At 37.6% G+C, this 13,656-nt stretch overlaps 1 protein-coding gene across 2 annotated transcripts in view; it reads right to left on the minus strand.

Moving 5' to 3' along the window:
• fbn2a (fibrillin 2a) overlaps window positions 1-13,656 on the minus strand; it is a 61,090-nt gene that overhangs the window by 27,865 nt on the left and 19,569 nt on the right. For both annotated transcript variants that reach the window (XR_014537794.1, XM_083568064.1), the window contains exons 9-23: window positions 11,079-11,231; window positions 10,597-10,887; window positions 10,305-10,442; window positions 9,323-9,442; window positions 8,870-8,995; window positions 8,052-8,174; window positions 7,793-7,915; window positions 6,944-7,096; window positions 5,835-5,888; window positions 5,600-5,725; window positions 4,913-5,038; window positions 2,609-2,728; window positions 2,118-2,255; window positions 700-750; window positions 369-494 (exon numbers count right to left, since the gene is read on the minus strand). Coding sequence is in view for 1 of the 2 variants with exons in the window: in XM_083568064.1 (XP_083424190.1) it covers window positions 369-494; window positions 700-750; window positions 2,118-2,255; window positions 2,609-2,728; window positions 4,913-5,038; window positions 5,600-5,725; window positions 5,835-5,888; window positions 6,944-7,096; window positions 7,793-7,915; window positions 8,052-8,174; window positions 8,870-8,995; window positions 9,323-9,442; window positions 10,305-10,442; window positions 10,597-10,887; window positions 11,079-11,231 (1,968 nt within the window). In the remaining variant the exon portion in view is untranslated. The remainder of the gene's footprint in view (window positions 1-368; window positions 495-699; window positions 751-2,117; window positions 2,256-2,608; window positions 2,729-4,912; window positions 5,039-5,599; window positions 5,726-5,834; window positions 5,889-6,943; window positions 7,097-7,792; window positions 7,916-8,051; window positions 8,175-8,869; window positions 8,996-9,322; window positions 9,443-10,304; window positions 10,443-10,596; window positions 10,888-11,078; window positions 11,232-13,656) is intronic.

Below are 13,656 nucleotides of genomic sequence, written 5' to 3' on the forward strand. Positions count from 1 at the left end.
TTGAACAAACAAAAGCAGACTAACAAATAAATAAATCACTCAATAAAGAAATAATTAGGAAAAAAAATTGCAGAATGGAATACTGAATATATACCACTCTGAATATAATGATTTGCTCCTCTATATTCTGTAGTTCAAAAAAAAAATATAGCAAAAACATCTCAACATCCAGTAACTGATATGAACTATTATCGTGCCCCACTTACCTATCAAGGGTGTTAGCATATTCAGGTTATATACTCATTTATGTAAGGAAAGTGAGCAATAACAAAACTCTAATCGGATCTTCTTTCTATATTGGTTTAATGTAATGTTTTCTTATTTAAAAAACCCTATTATCTCAAAGTGTATAAGTGAATCTGGCTCACCAATACAGAGACGCCCGGAGCCATCCAGCGTCAGTCCTTCAGGACACTGGCACTTAAAAGAGCCTTGTGTGTTCACACATCGTCCATTCAGACACACGCCAGGAAACACTTCACATTCATTGACATCTAAGGGAGAGAAATTCAATTCGTTTTGGAATTTTGCAAAACTTAATCATAGAGACCTGAGAAACAGTCTATTGTGTAACTCTTCCCGTTGAATGAAAAATTATTATTATTACTACTAAATAATCAATAGTATTATTTAATAGGTATAAAAGTTCAATTTTTATACAAAAAAAAAACCAAAACTAATTTTGTGCTTTTACTTTACCTTCACAAATGGTCCCACTTGGTCGTGTGAAGCCTCTTTGACAAACGAGATCTGGGAATGTAGATTGTTAGAAAGACATCATTAAATAAAAAAAAATCTACTACTAGTATAACTATTTATGTTCTATTCAACAAGTGTGCTAATACAAGATTCATGTCTTTTGATATTCTTTATAATCATTATATTCAAGGTGGTATTAAAAAGTTTCGAGACATGTGCCAAATGTCAGACGCCTCCATCAGATGCCTTAAAACCTGGCAGTTGCACTCACTATTGTATCTCTGGCGGCTGGGGATGAATTCTCGATGCACATCTCGAAAAAGATGATTAGCATGAACTTGGATGTGTTGCGGATCTGCCTTGCAAATCTTTTTCTGTCATAGAGGTGATAAGCTCTTCCACTGTGAAGACTGTTGCTTTGACTCAGGATACCCGTACACCCAAGTTTCGTCACCTGTAATGATCCTCGACATAAAGGACGGGTCATCCATGGCACACTGATGGAGTTTTTGGCAGACTTGGACGTGGTGTTCCTTCTGCTTCTGGGTCAACAGCCTGGGGACGAACTTGGCAAATTGTGGATTGTTCTCTGACAATCATCATGCACAAGTTGCCGGATGCTTTCAATGTTTTCGGGGGTAAACTCATTGAAGGTCTTTCTGATCTCCCCTCGCCATCCAGAGATGTTCTTCCGCGCCCGTGACACTCAAAACACCTTGAATGATGCATTGCAGCATCCCCGTGAATTTGTCAAATCATGTCAAAGGTCTTTTTGCCTTGCTTCATGGAGAATTTCATGTTTGTTCTTTGTTCTAACTTGCTGTCCACGATGAAATCACAGACGTGGTAACGCACGTTATCAGATTAGCACCAGTTGCACAGCTCCCGATGTACACTGGACGATGTCTTTTGGCACACTGACTTATGATATTTGGTGCTCCCTGTGACTGTGCGTGCAGCCTTGTGCTGCCATCTGTTGGCGTGTTACAAAACTAGGCTCGAAACCTTTTGATACAACCTTATATATGCAAATAGGCACAAAGATTGGAAATGTCTTGATAGCAACTACATTGTTTTTTCACTGCTATAGCCAAGAATGTAGTTCAGGTATGTTTGACCATGACTGTGCTGTCAAAAATGTCAAAGCAACAGAAACACACTGTGGATAGTGGATGATGAGAATTCAAAATACTTTTAAAAAAGAAGGGATACACCATTAGAATTTTGAAAAAACTGACCAACATCAGGCCACACAAAAAGAAAAAAACAGCGGTGCCAGCATTACTGAATAAATCCAGGCCAAGGACCTGTCAGTTTGCATTCATGCTCAATTTTTTTTGATAATCCATAAATTACACCAAAACATTGTAAAGTGCAAATAGATGTATCTATCGATACTGTCACAGCGGGTGACCTACCCCTCTCACAGGGCTCACAGGGACTTCCCCATGCAGCTCCCAGAGTTGCACAGCACTCAGACCTCAATGTGGCACCGTTTATATTCATCTCACAGCGGCCTTCTTGGATGTTTATCCAGCATGTTGCCTTCAAAGAGTCTGTCAAATAGAAACACTCATTGCCTTGCTAAATATATATTTACCAAATTATCTATTACATAATATAATAATACTACTTATAATAATAATTCTATTATAGGAATACAATAATCAATTATTCAATTTAAATCAAATATTAGTATTAACCAGGACCTGTTGGATAATCTGTAACCACAAAACTTTCTATTATAACAATAATATTTAATAAATAAGATGCAGAACTGAATAATTGTCCAGAATTTAATGGTTGTGAAAAATCATTAGACAACTTTTTGAATAATTGCAGTCATGGCTACAAAAAGTTTTACATGCAATAACTATGGTTGTCTGGCTGTACACCTGTAAACAATTACCGATGCAAATCAGGCCGGTCCGATCGAGCACGCTGCCGGGAGAGCATACACACGAGAAAGAGCCTGCATTGTTCTTACATGCTCCATTAATACATGGACTGCTCTCGCATTCATTCACATCTGAAACGAAAATGGAAATAGATACACAGACATTAGCTCTTCGGCTAGGTTATTTTATCTATGAGGTGTTATGGAGGTTACACAGGTGTTATACAAAGTTCACAGAATCATAAATATTAAATATAAATGCAACAAATTAATTTTTTTATGTTAAATAATCTAGTACTACTGAGTTATACACTCACCAAGAACTTTATTGGGAACGCATACTTAAGTACATTTGAAGGCAGCTACTTTTGGAATCTTTTACTTGTACTGGAGTCATAGTTTATCTACTGTATCTCTACTTTAACTCGAGTACATGGTTTGCGTACTTCATCAGCCACTGGTTTTACACAAAATAGTAGAAACAGTAGAAAAGGCATTAAAACCATTCACAATGCCTCACTAAAATGAGTTCTGGAAAGGGGGATGTCATTCCAGTGCAGAAAGCTGACAGCTTCATTATCTGGACAATGTCACAGTATTTTTTATCTGGTGTTATTTTCTTCTTCTTCTTCTTCTTCTTCTTCTTCTTCTCTCTCTCTCTCTCTCTCTCTCTCTCTCTCTCTCTCTCTCTCTCTCTCTCTCTCTCTCTCTCTTGCTCTCAGTACAAGAAAATTAACAAAGCAAACAGAACCCAAACAATATGTAAATTCACTAATTTGGATTAGATTTACGGTAAGTACCGAGGAAATAGTGAAACACAGATGAATCATACAGTGACTGACTTAAATGCACATGACTCATAAAGAACTGTCTTTGTGATTCAAAAGGGTTTTTCACCCACTTGTAACTGAGTGATAAAAATTATCCCCATGTGTGAACAGCTGCTGAGTGAAACATTGTGATAAAAATAGAAAAGGAGTAAGGCAGGAATTTACAAAAGAGTGACAGAGAAACCAGAGGAAGAATGAAATTGTTTTCATTGGCAAATAAAGAGAAGGCTAATGGAAAATTTAAAGTAGTGCTGTGGGTGTTTCGGAGAAATGTGTAATCTATAGCAACCACTAGAACTATGCATGGTTTCATATTTGTGTTGCTACCAAGCACTTACTCGTCTCGAATGTAATGCAGCTGTTCTGCCTGTGGCTCCAGTATACCTGCCAAAACTTACTTGTACTGCCAATTCACATGCATCTGACTGAATGAGCGAAAGTTTGACTCAATAATACATTAGGGTGTAGTGAAAAGAGGCGGGGGGGGGGGGTGTTGGGGGGGGCCATGCTAATGCTTTCACTGAAAAACATTAATAAATTAAATAAAGCTGAGACGCTTAATCTCAGAGTTTCATCACAAGGACAAAAGGAGCATGCCGCTATGCACTAATTGTGAAATTTTCATTAAACTTGTAACTGTGAGGGCCAGATTTTAAAACTTTTGTAAATACAATTGTGAATTGCCTCATCCTACACAACTATTACTTTTACTTATCTCACATTTACATTGGTAGCACACCGAACAGGCATAACCACTAATCAGGCATAACATTATGACCAGCTGCCTGTTACTGTGGTCCCCCTTTTGCTGCCAAAACAGTCCTGAAGCATCGAGCATTAAATTCTTTAGCAATCTGAGTTACAGTAGCTCGTCTGTGGCCCTCAATGACCCTGTTGCTGGTTCATCAATGTTCCATCCTTGTACCACTCTTGATAGATTCTGACTATTGCTGCAGTTTTGGAGTTGATCTGACCTAGTCATCTAGCCATTACAATTTGCCGCTTGTCAATTTGGCCCTACGCTTGCCCATTTTTCCTGCTTTTAACACATCAACTTTGAGGACAAAATGTTCAAAATGTATGATAACGAGATAATCTGTGTTATTCATTTCATCAGTCATATTGTTATAATGTTGTAATGTAATGCCTGGTCAGTGTACAATGATCTCATTTATACAACTGAGCAATCATTCTACTGCTCACCTTCTGCCACTGCTGCTGCTGCTGAACGTGTTTTATAAATAAACTAGAATTAATTTAAACTGATAGTAATTGCATAAACGTGTACTGTAAAGCCCTAGTAAGTGCCATTTTAAGTCAAAAGCAACTGCCATCAGCCGGTAAACATACTTCAAAGCAAAGGCATTTTAGACTCTGATTGAGAAGTCTGATAATAGTAAGATGGACACTAAAATAAGTTTAATCTGAGACCCTTGTCTAGCATTCCTCCTCTAAAGAATGTCGGCATATGGCCGCATAAACTTACCTTCGCACGTGTCTGTGTCCTGTCTGAAGACATAACCCAGTGGACATGTACAGGTGTAGCTACCTGGAACATTCCTGCACAATCCATTATCACACAGCAATCTGTTCACCAGGCATTCATCAACATCTGCAAAGAGAAAAATATCTCTAACAAATCAATACAACTGCTACAGAATGTACAATCCAAATGCACTGGATTAAAATAGGCTGAAAATGAAGCTCTTGAAAACCATAAAAGACAGAACAAAAGTATGTCCTTTCAGTTTGGGAGGTGAAAGAAGATGAAAAGTATTTAATCAGTCCACAAAACACGTGTACCAAATGCAATATGATTTACTTTCGAAACATAGTTAAAACCATTATGAACGCATTATTTAGCGGACCGCAAGTTTGTTTAGTCTTCGCCTCACACTTTGAGCACGGTGTCACTCTTTTTGTTCTTTATTTATTATTAAACGTACACAACAATGCCAGGTGTATAAAAAAGAATGTACAGCTTATGTACAGCTTCAAGGTGAAATTTCTGACAATTCCACATATCGAGGGAATGAATGTATGATGGACGGAAGGGAATGAAGACATTTGTTATAGTATGCTGAAATAAGTAGAACAGTTAAGTATATCTGTATAATAACCTCCAATATGATAAAATAATTTTCCTAATTTATAAACAGATGAACCCACTGACCATGACAGGCACGGTTGTTCTGGTCAGTCTCATAGCCTGAGTTGCAGATACAGCGGTAGCTTCCTCTCAGATTCTCACATACTCCATTAGAGCAAATATCAGGATCCAGTGCACACTCATTAATGTCTGTTAAAGAAAACAGCAGCATTTAGCAGACATTCACACTCTGTGAAAATAAACTGGCAGGACCAAATCCATACTGTACAATTCTATTTATTACAGCAGTGAGGATTACCTGTTCCGTCGACTGAAAATCCGATCCCGCTTGGACACAAGGCATTAAATCCCGCTAGAAAAGAGAGAGAGAAAAAAAATCTTATTTGGTCTTCAAATCCACTGATATGGAAAAAAGAAATAGCAAATAGCAATGCACTAGAATTGAGGGTTGAATCAAATTAGATGTGAAAAAAACTTATTTGCTATCTGAGCTAACATAAAACTCCTGTGCAAAATCCCTATGCAAACACATGGAGAACAAAAACCTGAAGTTAGGACTAAATACTATGAAGTGCACTGATTGACATTTATTAAAACTTTGATGAGCCCAAAACCTAGAAAGGAAACAATTTCTTTTACAACCAAAGAAAATAACAGCATTTGAAAGCAGTTTTCAGGTTTATTTGCATCATTACTCTTAAAATGTTCTGCTTGCTGGTGAAATGTTTGGTCGTGATAGTGCACACGTCCAAGCGGCAATCAAAACAAGTTCAAAACAGAGCCTTGCCTATTTGACCAGTTCAGTTTTTATCCATACATAAATCAAAAAGAACGACTGATTTTGCAATTAAAAATGTAGTGAATTTAAAGCCTGTGCATATGGAAATACTTTAGTACAATACTCGTAGAATAAGGTACATTTTATAAGTAGAGTATAAGCATAACTAAGGAGATTCACAATGCTGTCCTCATTATTTAGGCTCAGACATGAACAGCTGCCTATCTAGACAGCAGCAAAAAAAAATAATATGAGGAACATGTGTAATGTATATGAAATGTGTACTGAGACTAAAAATCAAGACAGGTCCTAGGGAATAAAAAAACCCCATCATAACGGTGAGTAGATGTAGAGATGGTTTTGCCAGACAATTATAAAATCATTAAACCTTAAAACATACAGTATTTAGACATGTATGACTTTGTGTGATCTGGTTCCCAGTGTCACTGAGCTATAGAGCAGCCCTGGAGAGATCTACAGATGGCTTGAGCTTAGCTAATTTACTAATTCCGGCTAAGCAGGATGAGCTCACAAAATAGAAGCAGACCAAAAGCATTACTTGACTGGATGAGTGTTTTCAGGTTAACAGAGTGTTTTGGGTCATTTCGAATGAAAAGCTTCAGATGTACCCGAGTTCAAGGCAGGGCACGGCTGGCAAGGCTCCCCAAAGCTGTAGTCTGAACTTGCACAGCAGCACACTGATTTGGTGACCGCTCCATGGAAAGGGTGAATACACACACCCTTTTTTATAGCTCCGTAGCAGGTGCTGCGCATATGTGTGTCTGGATATGAAAAGATGGAAGAAATTAGGCAATACAGTAGAAAATAATCAATACAGAAAACCTGATTATGGAAAGAAACTATACTTCCACCTGTGCCAATTTCCCTGTTTTAGTCGCAGTTTTTTTTTCTAAAGCATCGATAAATGAAGATCCCACTGATTCTGCATTATAGTGAGTTGAGTTACATTTTCATTATATATTCAATAATATTCAATTAATAATTAAGTCCTATAATGTATATAATAGTAATACAGTGGTCCCCCGGTTAGGTTCTAAGACGAGTTTTGAAAATCCTTAAATTTTGGACTCACCCGTGCAGCCCCTATAGTATCTTAGTAAATTATTCTAGACATTATGTCACTTTAATACAATAGTGTTGTTATTCCGAACTGCGAATTGCGGTTGACTGTATAATATGCACGTTAATATTGCAGTAAACAACTTTCTTTCCTGAGATTAAGGATTCCAAGAATGCCTTCAAATTAGGAGAGAGGGAAAGAAAGAAAGAAAGAAAGAAAGAAAGAAAGAAAGAAAGAAAGAAAGAAAGAAAGACAGACAGACAGACAGACAGACAGACAGACAGACAGACAGACAGACAGACAGACAGACAGACAGACAGACAGACAGATAGATAGATAGATAGATAGATAGATAGATAGATAGATAGATAGATAGATAGATAGATAGATGCCTTACCCACACATGAGCGACCATCAGGCCCAACAGCTAATCCTGCCAAACACTCACACCTGTAAGACCCATCTGTGTTTATACACCGCCCATTTATGCAGATACCAGGGTTCAAGCACTCATCAATATCTAGTAGAATGAACACAAAGAAATTATAAACACTCTCAGAAACAAACAAATCAACAACTTCAGCAATCATTTTAATTTATAACCTTTGTGCCCTGAGGATCAGTAATTTAAACCAAGAAGTTAAATGACAACACACCTGTGCAGTAGCGCCCGCTAGGGGCGAGTGTAAAACCAGGTTTGCAGACACATTTAAAGCTGCCATCTTCATTGATGCACATGCCGTTCAAGCACATGTTTGTTATGGAACATTCATCATGGTCTGTAAGAAAAACCACGCAAGAAATGTTCTTTAGTGTTTGAAGTGTATGAAGGTTATAAAGAATTTGAAACTTCTGAGATACATAAGGTTATATTTTGATGACCAGATAATGCAGTCACATGAAGTCCTGGGTGATATCGGTACTCATTAGAATCAAAAAGCTCGTTTCGAGACTAGCTCTGTTCACAAGAAAATTCTTTATTTATCTACACGCTATCTACACGCTTCATCTTCGGGAAGAGTGCAGAGTCTGCATGAGCCAAATCTGGTGAGTACGCTAGGTCTGGAAGTTAGATCATGTGGATTGTTCCCCAACGATCATCATGCACAAGTTGCCGAATGGTTTTTTGGGGGTTGAGCTCGTTGAAGGTCTGATCTCTTGTCATCTTCCAGTGATGTTCTTCCGCTCTTGAAGCGCACTTGCCGCTGAAGCACCTCGAACGACTTGTCGCCAATTGTGGCCAATTTGCCCAGTTTTACACAGAATTTCACGTTTGCTCTTTGTTCTAACTTGCTGTTGATGATGAAATAGCAGACATAATAACGCTCGTGGTCGGAATAGCACCAGTTAGCACAGTTAGCACTGTTAGTCTTGAAACATTTTTGATACAACCTATATGATAGAATCAGTAGTGAAAAAAAACCAAGAAGACATATCGGAAATTTTTAATTTCACTGCAGAGTTTATGTCTTACCCATACAATTTCTGCCATCTGGTGTTAGCTGGAAGCCTGCGTTGCAGATGCACCGAAAGCTACCTAGCGTGTTCAGACAGCGGCCGTTCTGACAAAGCAATCCGTTATGCAGGCATTCATCAGTGTCTGTCAGAAAGCACACAACACCACAGCTTCAATAAGGTGCACTAAGAAAATTGGCTTAAGAGTTTTGAGTTTATTCAAGGTTTACCATTTAATGTAATTATGAGCAAATAAACAAATAGATAAAACAATTTTTCTTCATTTAAGTGCACTATAGAAAAAACCCTTAGAACTATTTATCTCTTAACTGAAGTTATCTCAATGTGATGTAACCTGTCATTAAAGGCTTTCGTTTTCGGATGGGCGCTATTTAAACTGTTTATATTAAAATGCACTAATCCACCCTAATAAATTAAATCTAGTAAGTGTGCTGCATTATTGAAGACTCACCAATGCAGGCTTGCTTGCCTGGAGGCCTGTGAAAGCCGGTATGACACTTGCAGTAGTAAGAGCCAGCAGTGTTCACACAGTCTCCATTTGCACACGGTCCAGAAGCACATTCATCTACATCTATAAAACACGCACAAAACTCATAACAGATGGAATGATATATTTCACTGATCTACAAATGTAGCTCTGCAGCTTTGTCATTCATATAGCTCAGTAGCCATGTTTATGTGGACTTTTTTTGTCAATCCGATTAAAATCATTACGATTGAAAGATTCGGTGGGATGTTTACATGAGACGTTATCTAATGTGATAAGGAGTTTGCATGTGCCCATGATTTCAATCGAAATTACTTTGTGACATGCGCACATTAGCCTTTGTCCTGTTTTCCGCAACATGGAGTCCCATTTTTTCTTATGCACGCAATTTTTATGAAATGTTTTGCTCTTAATAAAGCAAGATTGGGTCCGATGAAGGTCCGTAGTAAGGACTTGTGGGAGAGGGTTGTATTGCTGTAGTTTAGTGACCTGGAATGGAAACTAAACTTTCGCCTGAGTCGCCGGTCATTCACACATTTTTTTTGTGGGCAGGTAAAAGGATTTATGACCCCACAAGAAAAGATCGTGAGAAATCCAATTTCCTTAATTATGCATTTCGTGGTTGTATTATACAAACTCGGAAGCTGTGTGGAATACAGTGTTGTGGCGAATCATTTTGCTTTTTGACGACCTCGATGTTGATGCTATGTAAACTGTTCACAAATGTTAATATTTGTATTATTTATATAATAATAATAAACTGCAATAATGAAAATAGGAAAAGCACTACTATATTTTGCGTTTCTTCCCCCCAACTGTACCGAAATCCAACCGAAACATGACTTAAAAACTGAGGTATGTATCAAACCGTGAATTTTGTGTACTGTTACACCACTAATAGATGACAGTGTCTGCTAGAAAGCTTTTTAAATTTAATTGGAATTACCTGAACACTCCATTTGACTGTCCAATTTGTAACCAATGTTACATTCACAGCGGTGACCAAACCCCACTGGGATGCATCGGCCATTAAGACACAAGTTAGGCATCAGTAGGCATTTGTTTGTTGTCTGATTTAAACTAACTGGAAAAGAAACACACAATCTGTAACCTATGCCCATGTAAAGTCTTAACTTGGTACACAAAAATATATTAATATACAGATTTATTAACCTTAATACAAATCAACATATCTTTACATTATCATGAAAAACATTTCTTTCCAAACTTTTGCTTACCAACAGGTCCTTGTGGTCTTTGTCCATTGCCATTGCCATGCCCATTAATAGGAATATAAGGAATTTGAGGAATTTGAGGGATTTGAGGGACATGAGGGATTTGTGGGATTTGAGGGACTTGTGGGATTTGAGGGATATGAGGGATGTGTGGAAGCTCTGGATATATTGGACCATTCCCATTTGTTGGATAAAGTGGTTGGCCATCAAAGGGCTGGTGAGGAACTCTGTCCACTTTAATGCCAGGATCCACATCTGGATATCCTCCCTCTAAACACAACCTGTGAAATTCATCTGAGAGGTACAAAAAGATACAGTCTGAATGATTAACTGTAGCACAAACACTGGCATTAACTTGTATCACATAAAAACACAAAGGTCCTCTAACTGCAGGTCCACAGACTGCATAGTGCAAGGAATGAGCTGAGCATCCATTCACCTATGAACAAGAGAATGTCTATGGACTTCAAGGGGAAAGCTCTTACCAGATCTGCGACTAGGACAAATCTCTGGCACTGTCCCTCGGGCCCAGCAGCGGCCTCTGTCACAACAGCACTGTGCTTTAGTTTGGTGCCCAGACATCTCCTGAGCACAGCGTCCACTCAACACAGCTGCAAAACAGGAGCCTGTGTGCTGGCCTTAAACACACACAGACACACCATAGTCCATTTAAAAATCTTTTTATTGTCATTTCAACCATATATAGCTGACACAGTGCATTCTACAGACAACGATTCTCCAGAAACCTGGTGCTACATAAAACAACACAGAGCTACATACAAAACACAAGGGGCTAAGAAATAAAGAAAGTTGTCCTCACCACATAAAATGCATCATGCGCAAAGTAGTGCAAACAGTGCAAGACAAAAGACGGTGACAAAGACGAAAAAATACACAAAATAGTGCCAGGCAGTAAACCTAGTGTATAATATGCTATACAGTAGAATGTGCAAAAAAGAACTGTAAATATGAGTGTACTTGTAAACATATACACAAAATGTTTAGCAGCAACAGCAGCAATTGAGTAGGTGCGAAAACAGAATGTAAACAGTTATATTATAATATGAGTTATTATTATAATATGAGTGGTGCTGTAGACTTCGGATGTATATGAATTGTATCGAGTATTTGAGTGTGTGTTTGAATTTGAGTTAATAACAGCTCAATAACACTGTATGTGTATGTGTGTGTGTGCGTGTGTGTGTGTGTGTGTGTGTGTGTGTGTGTGTGTGTGTGTGTGTGTGTGTGAGTGTGTTTGTGTGTGTGTGTGTGTGTGTGTGTGTGTGTGTGTGTGTGTGTGTGTGTGTGTGTGTGTGTGTGTGTGTGTGTGTTTGCGGATGCAGCGTTTAGTGTAAATGTCCATGATAGAGAGGAGTCTGTGATTTTGATTGGTTGAAAGAATTTTGATTTTGATTCAAGAAATCACGGGTTGATATTAATCAGCATATTCTAATATGTATTGGTTTCTATAGTAACAGTTACACATGGACTTGTATGGCACAAGCTTCACATAAATATAGTTAAGGTGATGTTTAGCATATTTGGAAGAAGTCTGAGGTAAGGCATATTTAAGTACATATTACATAAGGCTTGTTCATATTTTAGTAGCCTTGTAAGCTGTTGTTTTAGTCTTCGAAAGAAAAAAATTACACTTTGAGGCCACAATTATTATAGTTGCTACAAATATTTTGCAAGTGAGAAATGCAAACTTGTTACATGGACATTTAGATGGACTTTCAACACAATTAAATGTAATAATAAATACATTTAATGTACAATATGACATTATTGAAACAAAAAGTTTAGTATTGGCAGATTGCATCTGTATAAGTGCAATAAAGTGGCTCTTGAAGAAAATAATCAACTAATATAGTCTAATATAGTTTCACTGAAAATAAATCCTAAAAACGTTCTTTTTTTTGTGTAAATATAATTATTGTTTAAATATACATATTGCAGGTTGTCACATGAGCAAATTCTGCTCAGTAATTGTAGATATGTTTTTATTCAAGGTGCAGTACTTTACACTTTTAACTTGCAGTATTTGTTTTTATCACATGATAATCATGTGTATCCCATAATAAAATAGTGTACAGAAGCTACAAAGTTATGCATTCTCATTTTATCTGCTATTATACAACCGTAATTCCTAAAAAAGTTGTCAAATATTGGTTTACTCGATGCACAAATCATTGCATTCTGTTTGTATTTACATTTTACACAGAGTTCCAACTTTTTTAGATTTAGGGTTGTAAAAATACAAACGGCAAACAGATTTTGTAAAACACTCCAGAGATTCTTACGGTGATTAAAAATACACTGCAGGAAAGATATGAGACTCCAACATTCAGCCTTTTTTATAGCACTCTTTCTCTCTATCTGCTGCCTCTAGGTTTTATCTGATGAGGCTCTTCATCACAGCACACATCCATATCTCAGTAGGCACTGAGGTGCAGGGCCGACTCTAATAGCTACAGTGTGGAAGATAGCTGCACTTCATGCAGTATTTAGGTCAGCCGGCCCCTGTGCATGTGCCTCATGGCCTTTGAAATAGAAAATCTTCAGTTTTAAGATTCATACATGCGTCAAATAATAGTGTGCTCCATTTTCAATTTATTGCAAAAAAAAAGATTATATCCAGTGTGTAACTAACAGTTGGTGTCATAAAGCACTACTGCACAACTACAGTGAAGACCAAACAATTAGAACTTTCAATTAGAACCTAATGAAAATTCATTAGGTCTCTAATGATCATTATCTTCAAAAGAGTGATTTTGCGCTCATTAATGGAGTGCAATTCTAATTTGTTGAGTGTGCAAGCAGAAAACTTTAAAACCTTCTAGATACCGAACATCATCAAGCTCCAGATGCTTTGACTGCTGGTTTATGGCCACATGCATTTGGCAGCTGGAACATCTTGTTTTAGACAAAATTCCTTGAATACATGAGCTCCTCAAAGGCTGCAGGCTTTCTTAAAATCTGCTGCATGTTGGTTACAAACAGAAGTAATTCACAAAACCAATGAAAATCAGAATCCTAAAAAAACCCTGTGATCCTTTTATG

Source organism: Silurus aristotelis (assembly GCF_946808225.1).
Source record: "Silurus aristotelis genome assembly, chromosome: 18".
NCBI classification, from domain to species: Eukaryota; Metazoa; Chordata; class Actinopteri; order Siluriformes; family Siluridae; genus Silurus; species Silurus aristotelis.